This window comes from Metarhizium album, assembly GCF_000804445.1.
Source record: "Metarhizium album ARSEF 1941 chromosome Unknown scaffold_3, whole genome shotgun sequence".
NCBI lineage: Eukaryota > Fungi > Ascomycota > Sordariomycetes > Hypocreales > Clavicipitaceae > Metarhizium > Metarhizium album.
The window spans coordinates 1,679,778-1,692,497 of record NW_024467577.1 but is presented as its reverse complement, the minus strand read 5'-3'; the positions used below and the strand labels follow the sequence as shown (position 1 = coordinate 1,692,497).

Sequence of the window (12,720 nt, the reverse complement as noted above, 5' to 3'; positions counted from 1 at the left end):
GATATTAGCGTGCATTTGTGGAGTTCGGGGGCTTTGATGCATTAGCGATGCTGGGGTCTCATATATACTCTTCGACTTGTAGTGCCAGGTGACTCATGTACCATGTTCTTTTTGTTCCATTTCTCGTAGCTGTTACCAAGTCCACGTTGTATTTGAGGTGTCATATGGTGTATATCCGGTGATGGGTCGTTATAGCTTCAACACAAGCCAATCGTTGGCTAAAGTAGGATTCCTCCGTTGCAACATGCCAGCAACACCACCTACCGCTCCCTGCGTCAGCACTCCCCCGAGCCATGCCTTATCTCCAGCGTAATGTGCGACGAATCCAGCTGGGCCCGAAACCATGAGCAGATTCTTCCCGGAATCGTTACCGGCCGCACAGTGACACTCCGCACTGAGTTCTTCAAACTCGGACGCTTGTACATGAAGACGTTGATCATGAAGCTGGCAGCCTGGACTTGACAGAGTAGGACCACCAGCAGCCAGTGCGTCTTCCATGTCTTTCTCCGTGAACTTGACACGTTCCTCATCTACTGCCACGCGGATGCTAAGTCGCTCCCCGTACTTGGCCTTCATCTGCGCGAGCCGCTTGCCCATTGCACTTGGTTGTTCCACCTCGGCACTCAACTCGATCGGCGCAGCAGCGCTGAAAAATTTCCACCAAGGCGTCGCAGAGCTTTGTCCACAACATCGTTGCAGCTCTTCCCTCCTCCTCACAGCCCATAGCAACTTCACACTCGACGCAGTGCCCCTCTCCAGAACAGCCGTGGCAACCTGCATGCCGGGAACCACTCCGGTGCCCCCGGCCAGGAACACCACATTCTTCTGCTCTCCTAGCCTTTGCAAGACGTCGAACCCCGCATGAGGTCCTCGGAGGTAGACATCCTGTCCGACGCTGAGCTTATTCAAGTAGTTTGACATTTCTCCACCCCCTACAGCACGAAGGTAGAAACTAAGGGAGCCGTCCTCGGTGTTTTCCCCATCTGTTGGCGGGAGAGGAGTGTAGTGCCTGGCGATTTGGACCTCTGGCTGTTTGAACTCGACTGACCAAAGAGGATACTTTGACGTCTTTGAATTGGGGAGCAAGTATGGTAGTGAAGGATCAGATCCGTGCGGGGAGACGGTGAAGACGACAGAGGTAGGAGAGATGGGTTGGCGGGATGTGATGGTATAAGGAATGAATGTATCGCGGTTGAGGCTTTTGTGGCTTGTCGGCGCGAGGACGTAATATGACGCTGTGCCGATGAGGCCGATACCGATGAGAGTGGAAGCCAAAACACGAGCTTCTCTGTGGGCGTGAGTGGTGTGATGACAGCGTTTGGACCTTGCCGGTACTGAGGCGTACGATTGACTGAGGAGGTGTTTTTGTGTCCATTTGCACGTTGGCCGAAAGGCAATACGGAGCGGCGATGCCATATTTTGAGAAGGGCGGCGAAAAGAATAAAAAAAACCCCCCAGAAAAGCTGAGCACTGCCAGAAAAGAAGAAGAATATACGCACCGCAGTCGTTCCCAAGAGAGCAGATGCTATCTGTACATGACGTTTGTTGTCTTGGTATAACTTTTCTTCTTCTTCTTCTTCTTCAAATCCAAGCTGGGACGGGCGAAATTCGCGATACCCTCCTCATGGGTCACGTGCGTCGAGGCGCTGAATTTCAAAACACCAAAACCAGTGGACAAAATATCTGCGAGTTCTGTACGGAGTAAAGCCGCCGTTATTGAAGGAAGGTGATTTGAAAAAAAAGCAAAAATTCAACAATTCTATTTGAATTAGAAATTTCGTTACAATTACATTATGAAAAACCTTTCAATCATACACGAGCGTCTGGGATACACTCTATTCTAATGTCCCGAGCCCGCTCCGTCACAACCTTAACATCCGCCTCTTGGCGTCCAGCCCTCCCCTGAACATATCCTTCACCACGTTTCCCCTCAAGACAGTTTCCGCCATCAATCCCTCCACGTGCCTCGGTTCAACCCTCCCATACCAAATGCCACAGCCCGCGAGCGGATGCGGTCCGCCTCCTCGCACCTCGTGACCGGGGGGAATATACACAATCACATTTCCAGCGAATTTGTGTCCTCCAATGTGACTTATCAGTCCCACCCTAGCAACGTTCTTCCTTGGAACCGCGCCCTCCATCCCTGCCGCGTCCCCAATCGTGAGATCCACCTCCACGGGGGAAGTGAGGACGTTGAAGTCTTCTCGCGCAAGTTTCTCCTCGAACTCGTCCCTCAGGACCGGCCCCATGATGCCGCATCTGGCGTCCCGCCCTCCGTGACCGCAAATCAGGACCAAAACGTCGCCGACGTCTCGGACGCCAGGCAACAGGCCTTGATACGCCGCTTTGCGCGTCAGCCTGTCCCGGTGAATGGGCGACAGGCCATCGTGAGCAGAGTGCAGCTTCTCAGGAAGCAGGAATCCTTTAGCGAGGGCCTCGACGCTGTCGAAGGAGATTCGGGGCAGGAAGGGGATGTACTTGAACGAGGGGAGGAGGTAGGCTGACGTGCAATGGAGTTCGGGGCGAGGAGGTACGGATGACGGGAACGACGAGTTGACGACGGATATGTGGTGGAAGGGCTGTTTTTGTCAGCGTGCGTCGCGCGTGAAGAAGACCAACAAAGATCCAAGACTGAAATCGACGGTGCAGGTAGAAGTGCGGACGAGGGCTGAGAAGATGGGAAAAGACAGAGACTCACGTCACTATACCTCCCTCCCCTACCGAACAACTCTTTCAAATCTGCCGCCAAATTATCGCCGTCAAACTCGTCCTCTATCCTCGACGGCCAGTCGTCCCGCCCCGTACAAACAAGCACCTGTTCCGCATACCCCGGGATCGCTCCATTCAAATTACTCTTGAAGTCAATGTCGAAACCCTTGGGCATGGCAGGCGTAGCAGCGCAGCCACAGGTTGGCGATGGACATGACGACACGGTAGGGAACGGGGGGGGTTGCCGCGTCGCAAATGAGCGGGTGTTGGAACGGGGGACGTGACGCGGCAGACGGACGGGGGAGCGCAACGCCGTGGGGATTGACATGATGGGTTTGGGGACATTTGTGATATCGATGGGTCGATGAAGGCGAGTTTATACGCTTGTCAGCCGCGGTCAGCTCGGTCTCCGAGCACCCCAGAGCAGAAGGTCGATTGACAGAAATAGTCTCCACCACGGCATGCAAACAATTCACCGGGGGTCGCGCCAAAACGTCAAGTGTGTAAGATATACAACTGGTAGTTGCCAAACTTGGAAATTGGAAACAATGCCATGTACGATGTGAGAGTATGTATCAATTTCCGGCCCTGAGCCGCATGTCTTGAATATCTACTAGTGTCTCCGTCTCTACGACGTATGCAATTCTAACCCCCAAGGGCGCTGCCTGTACACTGTCCCAATAGAAAATAAATAAAAAGATAACCACAAAGTCGCCAATGCTCAAAAGTTTCATCGCGGATACGGACAGAAACACCATCCTGTTGCTTGCAGTGGCCGCACGCTCTGAATCTCTACGGTCCCTTCCGGTCACAGTATCCTGGGCTCGGGGGTTCAGAAGTCGCCCAGCTCATAATGGTCAACGCAGTGGTGTATGCCATTGCGACGAAACCAAATATGCATAGGATAATGTCGGAAATTCTCCACCATCTAGTTCGAGCAACTGCCTTGTAATGCAAAAGGGGCTACTCAAGGTTAACACTGACGAAGAGCCATGGCCATGGCGGTCACGGAGCTTGAGCTTGACTCACGGGGTAAATGTACACCAGTGGAATACATGCAAAGTTGCCAACCAGGGCAACAAACTTGTCAAGGTGGTTCGCACCTCCCCACGCAATCGCAGAGCAGAGCATCACCATGAAAAACCGGAACACATTCTTCTTCCACTTGATCCAAGGGTTGTACTTGCCGCTACGGGTGAACAGCTCCGTCTCGATGATACGAATGGCAGGGAATATCTGTAGCGGTGTTGAGAGCAAAATAGCACAAGAGTACAACATCTGTACTCCGTTGACGAACTTGTCGTCCTGTGGCAGATTGAGCAGAACAACGGTTTCAGTCTTGGATCCGTAGGCGGCATATGAAACCGCCCCCATGACTGTGAAAAGAACTGTGATGATAATCATGACGAGAAAGAGAACGCGAGGGAACTTTGTAGGATGCTTCATCGATTCCTGGATGGGGATGATGAGGCCGATGCCTTCAAATGTGAAAATGGCGGTCCCGATGAACAGGGTCCAATCCTTCTGGTTAAACATGATGACATCTGCCAGACCATTTGCGTTGAGCGTAATGATGTCGTAGTAAAACAGGTATGCCAGACCGACCATGATGAACGCATCGGCAATGAGGGCTGTGAACCCCAGCTTTCCGATATCACGTAGAAGGGAGAATGGGAGGAAAATGGCCGTCTGCATGAGAATAAGCAATGGGATGGTGATTGACGCCTTGCAGTCGGATACCGCGTGGATAAAAGCCTGGAGATTTTGGGCAGTAAAGACGGTGTAAGCAGCTACGAAGCCGATCTGGCTGATGACAATCGAGCCCAGAATCAGACTCCGCATCCACTTGCCGTACAATATACCGCCCATGTCGCCAAACGAGCCCTCGACGTTCAAGCGCGTCGTCACCAAAAGGACAAAACAGTAGTAGCTAAGAACGCTGACAAACAGCAATACGAGGTTGCTGAAGAGCATTCCGCCGTTCAGGTAGGCTCGGGGCAGAAACAGGACCCCTGTACCCACAAAGGACTTCAACAACAGCAGTGCAGCATTCATGGGACTGTTCTTGCCGCTGCCACCGCGTGCCTTTCTCTTCCGCCTCTTCTTTGAAGGGCCCAAGAGGGCGCTATCTTCGGTCGGCTCCTCATCTCGGCCGTCGCGATCTTCTCCCGAGTCCCAGATTTCGTTTGGTCCCAGATTTTCATCGTCTTCTTCAAGTTCCTCGCCGGCAAAGTGGCCATAGATGGACAGAAACTCAAGGAAGCTCGAGGTAAACAACCTAGGTTGGTCAAGCGTTCCAGGGGAGCCGACTCCGCTGCCGCCCTGCTCGGCTTGTTGTCCACTTGGACTGAAAGCCCGCCTTCGTAGGTGATCACGCCTGAATCCGCCGGGAACCTTGATGGTGCTAATATCCGTGACTTCCTCCTCGGGTTCAGGCCGCATGTGATCAAAGCTTTTGCTGCGATTGAGCTTGCTCTTCGCTTCTGCCTGTTCTGTCCATTTGTAAATACCGCGGGTAACGTCGCCGCCCTGCAGCTGTAAACTGGAGAATTCTTCGCCATTGACTTTGCCCGCCACAACATCTGTGGGTTGCTTGCCCTTTACAGTTCCCACAGGAGACGAGTCTTCTGAAGGCGGGTTCTCCGCATCACTGGGCTGCACCAAGTGTCGCTTTACGATTTCATGATCTTCATATGGACCGGTGGCGCTGCCGGGGCCGACGCGGGACCTTGATTCAAAAGAGCCACAATGCGTAGGTGTGTCTGCTCGAGCGAAGACGGCGGGAGATTGGGACCGTGGAGGAGTACCGACTCGAGCCGCCGGCGTGCCGTGACGAGGCGGTGACTGCCCCAGAGAGTTTGAAAGAGCGGCAGCCAAGGCAGAGACGCCAGGGCCTTGAGTAGAGCTCCCGCCAATAAAGGGAGCTTCGGTCGCCTGTAGTGCGTCGCCTCCGGGAACAGGAGAAGCCCCTCGAGCAGGTGGTGGGGTTGGGAGAACGGGCTCGGCAAGACGAGCAGTCAGCTCCTCTCGAGGAAGAGACGAAGAGAAGGGGCGAGGCTGGCCGGGGAACGGCGACGACAGCCCCGGGTCCGGGTTGAGGGTGTCCTTGGGTAGAGACATGTCGTTGGCAAAGTGCTCGGAAGGAGGCGGCTGGGTTGAGGATTGGGCGGCGAGGGGTTCTTATTGCATTTCGCGTCGGGTGCCGTCCGCTGGGTTTGTTTCAAATTGTTGATGAGCACGGGGGGACGAGGGCGAAGAGCGGGCGGCGAGGCGGACAGCAGAGGCAAGACGCCAAGGCACCTGGGCGAGGTAGGTTCCCAAGGAGGTTGTCGACGTCGCGGGCCGGGGAATGGGGTGGGCAGAATGGAAATCGAGGCCTCGAAATGGTCGTGTCGTGGCCTCAGCTGACTGAGCCTCTGTTGAGAAGGTGTTGGTGTGGTGGTGGTGGACATGACAGCACTTTTCTGGGAGACTGGAGCTGGGGTCTTTGAGAGGGACCGGGGGTGAGGGGACCATCGGGCCAACACCCGAGAGGCGGACGCTCGCTGAACCAGATTAAAATTGTCCACCAGCCCACCGCGAACGGGTCCCAAGGCTCCGTCTTGCCGTGTCGGCCAATGTCGAATGTCTCGCAACATCAAATTCATTCATCGGGCAGAGTGAGTACTCGGTGACTTTATTACATTGACAATGAACATCCAGGTCAAGTGCTGGCAGGCAATATGATGAACCTCGCGGAGCGCCAGTGAGGCCGGCGGACAGACAGCTCGGGCACAATTCATTAGTGCCGTGAGATACCAAAACTGGCAGCTCGCCAAATTCTCGAGAGGGTGCAAGCGGTCATGTCGTCTTAACTCCGGAGGTATTTTTGATGAGTCACTGGTTCACTTGGCCATTGTTCCGAAAACGCATCACAATGCGTATAGTACTACTGTTACAATGTACATGTCTCGAAGTACTCCATACCGTTCGCATCAATATCCATCCCACGCACACATTTATTTGGCTTCCACTTTCACAGTGCACATGCAGTATCGATCGCCCAGGTGCATCGTCTGTGATGGATACGGGCCGGGAGATATCGCTGACCTTTGGTGGCCTTTGTTGACAGAGGATCGAACTATAATTGTCAACTGTTGGCTGTGAAGACTTGATAAACTTCGTGGGTGCAGTCCATTTCTAGCAGAGGGCTTCAAGTGGTGCTCCGTTAATCCGTGGGGCAATGTTTCCTCGTGTGCGGGATTGATTGGCTGGCGATAAGCCGGTAAAACCTTTTTTTTTTTTTTTTTTTTTTTTTTGAACAAGTTGGATGCGGACGGCGCTCGATCTGTAGCTGTTGGCACCGACACGACTCGTTCGTCTACGCAGCTTTTGTACAACTGTCAAGGCTTTGGGCATGTGCCTTTGGCCATGATGATTCGAGTTGGCCTGTCAGCCGCTGACCAGCTTGTCAGACATACTGTCCATCACCAAGGTTACCGATCTTGCAGCTTGTAGCTCGTCAAATTGTTAGCCACGATCAGGCGTGTTCCGAGTCTGCTGGTTGCTGAATTACTCCTGTACAAGCGCTTGCCCCGACACCAACGAGTGACGGAACCTGATGCGCACAGCCGTGCTCCGTACTCCGTACCCGACGGTCCGTGATGCTCATGTGGCTTAGAATGTGAGTGGCTACATGAATCTGGGGGCGCCGGCGTGACGCGACACCTATACCAACCCCGACGCAAGCTTCTTATCACGAACCGGCCGATCCCACGCCAACGCGGGGAAAGTAAGGTCACGCTTCAAGAGCCAAGCACGATGGGGCACTCCTCAGTACGGGGTCCTCCTTGTTGCTCGATACTCCGGAGTCCGTGCGCATGGTTGATAAGTTGAGAGCACACCGTCGTTGCCTACCTGACCTGGGCAGGCAGAGTCGCCCGTCATCAGCTAACTATATCCTGTCTCACAGCATCACAGTAGTTATGTAGCGAAACGTACTTAAGTGTGCTGAGGTCGCTCCGTGCAAGGTTCGGACCAGACATTGATGAGTTGATCATCCCAACAAAGCGTCAAGGCCGCCAGCGTCCAAGCTTCAAGTGCTTTCTGTGCTCCCTTGAGCTGTTGTTACACGACTGGCTCGTGACCGCAACTCAAGCCAAGACTGCCGTGGTTGCCGTTGCCCTGGCCGTCGTCGTCGGCGGATATGGGCCTCTATGGACCGCAGACGCCACAGACGTCTGACGACTGAAGACACCTCCGCACTTTCACGGCCTCCAGTCGCTGCTGAGGTCTGGTCTTGATAGACTTGCCAACAAGTCTCGCGCTCGAGGACGGAAGCGCGACCGCCTCTTTTCTTCGCTCGCTAGACGTTTGCAGTCATCGCCACACCGCCCAAGGGCTGGCATCGAGCTGGACCTGTGATGTCTCCGTGTCGTCGGCTGGCAACTATCTGTAAGCAGAGGCTGTTCAGTGCTGTGGAGGCCGTCATCACCGGATGGGCATGTTCTGCCCCCTTTCGCGCCCTCTCCGCTCCCGTCTCTCAATACAGCGCCCGCGATGCCTGCACCGCCCGACAACAAGGGCGACCCCTTGGCCTTGGCCGTGGATGGTAAGAAGAGCTCCAAGCTGGGCTTGGTTTCTGGCGTGTACATCCCCGTATGCCTGAACATTATGAGCATTCTCATGTTTCTGCGGTTTGGGCTCATTCTGGGACAGGTCGGGTTTCTTGGAATCATGGGTATACGACAACCCCCCTCGCCCTCCTCGGAAATCGTCTTGTTAACCAAGCCTAGGACTGTTGGCCACAGCCTACTGTGTCGATCTTTTGACCACATTGTCCCTGTCAGCCATTGCCTCCAATGGCGAGGTCAAGGGCGGGGGCGCATACTATCTGATCTCGAGATCACTCGGCCCCGAATTCGGAGGTTCCATTGGGATTTTGTTCTTCTTGGCTCAAGCGCTCAATGCTGCCATGAACATTGTTGGTTTAATCGACTGCATTCGGCTCAATGTTGGACCCGAATTTCCACGCGGATATTGGACAGGGTATGGCTTGCAGACGGCAGCGTTGGTCATGTCCACTTCCATGTGCCTTTTGGGATCAGCTACTTTTTCAAAGGCCTCTAATTTATTGTTGGCTATCTTGACGGCAGCTGTGCTGAGTGTTCCGCTGTCAGCCATCTTCAAGGCCCCGTTCCGAGACGACGATGCTGGCATTGTGTACACGGGGCTCAGTCTCAATACTCTTGCCAGCAACCTTTTACCGAGTTTCGACGAGCATGTCTACCAGGGGCTGACAACGTTCCGAGACTTGTTTGGCATAACGTTCCCGTGCGTATATATTTTTTGCGTGTGTAGGTATACATCGCATTTCTGACCACTCTCAGCGCTACTTCGGGTATATTTGCGGGTGCATCCATGTCGGGGGATTTAAAAAACCCAAGCAAGGCCGTCCCCAAGGGCACACTATGGGCCATGCTCACGACCTTTGTTGTCTACTTTGTCGTGATTCTCTCCATGGCCTGCACCATCTCTCGGGCCTCCTTGCTCGCCAACGACAACATCATGTCTGTGACGAGCCTGTCGGCGGCTGTCATCTTCGCCGGAGAATGTTCAGTGACCTTTTTCTCCGCCCTCATGGGCATCATGGGCTCTGCCAAACTGTTCCAGGCACTGGCGAGAGACAAGTTACTGCCTGGACTTTCCATCTTTGGCAGAGGGACCAAGAAGGCTGATGAACCCATCTTTGCTGTTTTTCTCACATACGCTATTGCGCAAGTTGCCCTCCTCGCGGATTTGAACCAGATTGCGACCTTCATCTCCATGGGCTACCAGGTGAGTGCTGGAACGTTGGGCATGTCGGTTGGCGCTCATCATTTATCAGATGACCTTTTTCGTCATGAATCTTGCTTGCTTCCTCCTCAAAATTGGATCGGCCCCAAACTTTCGGCCCAGTTTCAAGCTCTTCAACTGGCAGACGGCGTGCATCGGTAGTCTTCTGTCTGCTGCGGCCATGTTCTTTATTGACGAGACCTACGCAGCAATTGCTATTTGCGTGCTTGTTTTCGTCTTTCTACTCATCCACTACTTGTGTCCGCCCAAGCGATGGGGCGATGTGTCGCAGAATCTCATCTACCATCAAGTGCGAAAGTACCTGCTGCGGCTGAAGCCAGAACACATCAAGTTTTGGCGACCACACATCATTCTTCTCATCAACAACCCCCGACGCCAGACGCGGTTGATACAGTTTTGCAATTCCATGAAGAAGGGGTCTCTTTACATTTTGGGCCATGTGATCGTAACAGACGACTTCAACTCTGGGGTGCATGAGGCCCGGCTGCAGCAACAGGCTTGGACACGATATATTTCCGAGTTTTCAAGAATCAAGGCCTTTGTCCAGCTTACCATGTCTCCCTCAATCACTTGGGGGGTTCGCAACTTGGTTCTTGCAGCCGGCCTCGGTGGCATGCGTCCAAATGTTGCAGTCTTGGGATTCTATAACATGGATGACCTGCGGAAATCAAACCCCACGATGCCCATTCCGGATGTGCCTGCATCTCCAGCCGACAAGACGAGACGCAGGTCAAAATCGTCCGGCAATATCGCCAGGCGTGGGCGTCGAGATACGTCTGCACAGCTACTCGAGGGGACCCTGCCCACCGATGTCATTCGGACCGAGGGCATGGTATCCCCCACTGACTACATGATCATGTTGGAGGATCTTGCGTTGAAGTATAGACTCAACGTTGCCATAGCCCACGGGTTCGACAAGCTGGAGACGCCACAGCACGATGGATCCAATTCCAAAAAGTACATCGATCTGTGGCCCATCCAAATGTCTGCTGAGCTGTCTTCGGATGGCAAGAATGTGCTTACGACAAATTTTGACACGTGTTAGTCGCCACAGTCGTTCAAAACCAAGAGGAAATCTCGCGTAGACTAATACTTGCAGACACCCTCATCTTACAACTGGGGCATATTTTGCGCAGCGTACAAGCCTGGCAAAGAGTGTTTGCCCTGCGTGTTTTGGTGTTTGTGGAGTATGCGCATGAAGTCGACGAGGAGAGAGCTAGAGTCCAGGCTCTCCTAGAGAAGCTACGAATCGACGCGCAGGTTCTCGTATTCTATTTGGCGTCTGGTCATCTCAACACATATGAGCTCATTGTCAATGGAAGTACCGACGACATTGATGCCGAAATCATTGTTGGCGAGGCTCTCAAGGATGAGGAATGGTGGGAGGACTTGCAGATGCTCCGCAGGCGGACCGAGGAGCTCTCCTCGAGCCAAGAGCTTTCGCAACTGGCCCAGTTTCTGGATTCAACCAGTGCGAGACCTGGTGCATATAATCCCCACGATGATGCGGGCAATGCGCGCCGTCAGAGCATGGCCGAAGTTGCAGAGATGCCCAGGAAGCCAGACATCGCCACGCTCTCAAAGCTCGGAGTCAGCATGGGGATTCACACGACACATATCAATGATGAAGTTCTGCAGGAGCCCGAATCAACCCAGACTCTGATACAGATGTGGAAGGTTCTATTGACGATGGAGAATTCGAAGTGGGTTTCAGGGACTTTTTCGGAGAATGGGCAGACGAACTGGGAAATTCGAGACAGCGTCTATTGCTCGAGCCTTCGCAAGAAAGCGGTGCTGCAACGGGGCAGCCTTCATCAACGCCCGGGCGAGGGCGGATGTCAAGAACCGGCGATCCAAGTACACAAGTTCCCTCGTACGGCACCATGGAAGCATCTCGGACGTTGGCAGAAAATCCCGAAGCCTCAGTCGGGTTGCGTGTCCCTGAAGTTGCTGAAATGGGTACGAGCTCTCCCGGGGCAGACAAGGGGCCTCATCAGTTCGACTCTTTCCCTACACTAGACCCTCTTCGGGTGCCATCCAGTGGTGTTCAGCGATCACGCTCTACGAGTCCCTCGAAAGTTGGCGATGGAGCTGGAGCCGTCACACCGACGAGACCGAATTTCTCGCGACAGTCTTCTGCTGCTCGGTTCTCCAGCCGACCAGTGCCCGAAACCAAAATCATCGCGGAAGGTGAAGGCACCAAGCTTAGTTTCGCACCCACTGCCTCGAATCCTCCGACGCCTGGCGCTGAACGACCAGCCTTCTCGAGGCAATCCTCACTCGGCAAGTTTTCAAGTCGTCTGTTGCCTGAAACCAAAGTCAGCGGCGTAGAGGGCGCGAGAACAATTACATTTGCAAGTCCACCAGCATCTCAGCCGCATTCGGGTCCGCATTCGCGGCATCACTCGAGACACGGCTCTCAATATTCCGTGCACCGTCAGGATCCAGTCAGCCTTGTTATTCCAGAGCACGCTGAAGCATTCACGGGGCACGTACCAAACCACGGCAGTGAAGCAGATACCGGGTCGGCTTTTTCGGGACGCAATGTGACGCTTTCATTCAACGATCTGCCTAGTCGAGCGCAGCACTTGATTCTCAACGAGCTCATGCGGCAGCACTCCAAGCTGACGAGTGTTTTAATGACAACGCTGCCTATTCCTTCTGAGGGCACGAGCCTCGACGAAACGTCTACAATGCAGTATCTTTCAGATGTTGAACTTTTTTGCAACAAACTACCACCCACGTTGATGGTTCTGAGCAACACCATGACGGTCACAGTCAGTCTTTAGATGGTTCGCGAATTACCCAAACGCATTTGTTGCATACTTCCAGCCTCTCTATTTTTGTTCTTTGTCATGTAGTATAGCGCTTGCATTCGGTGCAAAGAGATGGCTCATTTTCCCCTTTGTTAACCTAAAAATTGACGATATTCACCGCATGCATCCTTTGTTACCCGGTTTCATATCTCATACCTCCTCACTCAGACCCGCGACAAAGAGTCAGCTGGATAAAGGAGAGAGGAACTGCTGTAAAGAACTTCCCAAAACCCATTCGCAAGAGTGAATCACCTTGGTTCATCGCCACGCGCACCTGCTCCCCCGTTCCAGGACAGAAACAAAGAGCCCCTGGAAAGCCAACTGCATATCTCTCCAAAGGCCGCAGCGCCATCCCCCCCCC

The 12,720-nt window shown here is 53.7% G+C and overlaps 3 protein-coding genes across 3 annotated transcripts; 1 reads left to right on the top strand and 2 right to left on the bottom strand.

Annotated features, from left to right (window-relative positions):
• Nucleotides 1-189: 189 nt before the first annotated feature.
• Nucleotides 190-2,884, bottom strand: MAM_02275 (FMI1 protein; the record flags this gene model as incomplete). Its single annotated transcript, XM_040821074.1, has 3 exons — nucleotides 190-1,351; nucleotides 1,987-2,579; nucleotides 2,699-2,884. 3 exons carry the CDS (start codon nucleotides 2,882-2,884, stop codon nucleotides 190-192), a joined length of 1,941 nt encoding a protein of 646 aa, XP_040681417.1.
• A 617-nt stretch (nucleotides 2,885-3,501) lies between these two features.
• Nucleotides 3,502-5,829, bottom strand: MAM_02274 (Amino acid transporter, transmembrane; the record flags this gene model as incomplete). Its single annotated transcript, XM_040821073.1, has 2 exons — nucleotides 3,502-3,672; nucleotides 3,739-5,829. The coding sequence occupies 2 exons, from the start codon at nucleotides 5,827-5,829 to the stop codon at nucleotides 3,502-3,504; spliced, it is 2,262 nt and encodes a 753-aa protein (XP_040681416.1).
• Nucleotides 5,830-8,247: 2,418 nt separating this feature from the next.
• MAM_02273 (cation chloride cotransporter) lies at nucleotides 8,248-12,332 on the top strand (the record flags this gene model as incomplete). The annotated part of the gene is made up of 6 exons (XM_040821072.1): nucleotides 8,248-8,428; nucleotides 8,484-9,021; nucleotides 9,078-9,525; nucleotides 9,575-10,583; nucleotides 10,643-11,220; nucleotides 11,304-12,332. 6 exons carry the CDS (start codon nucleotides 8,248-8,250, stop codon nucleotides 12,330-12,332), a joined length of 3,783 nt encoding a protein of 1,260 aa, XP_040681415.1.
• Nucleotides 12,333-12,720: the final 388 nt, after the last annotated feature.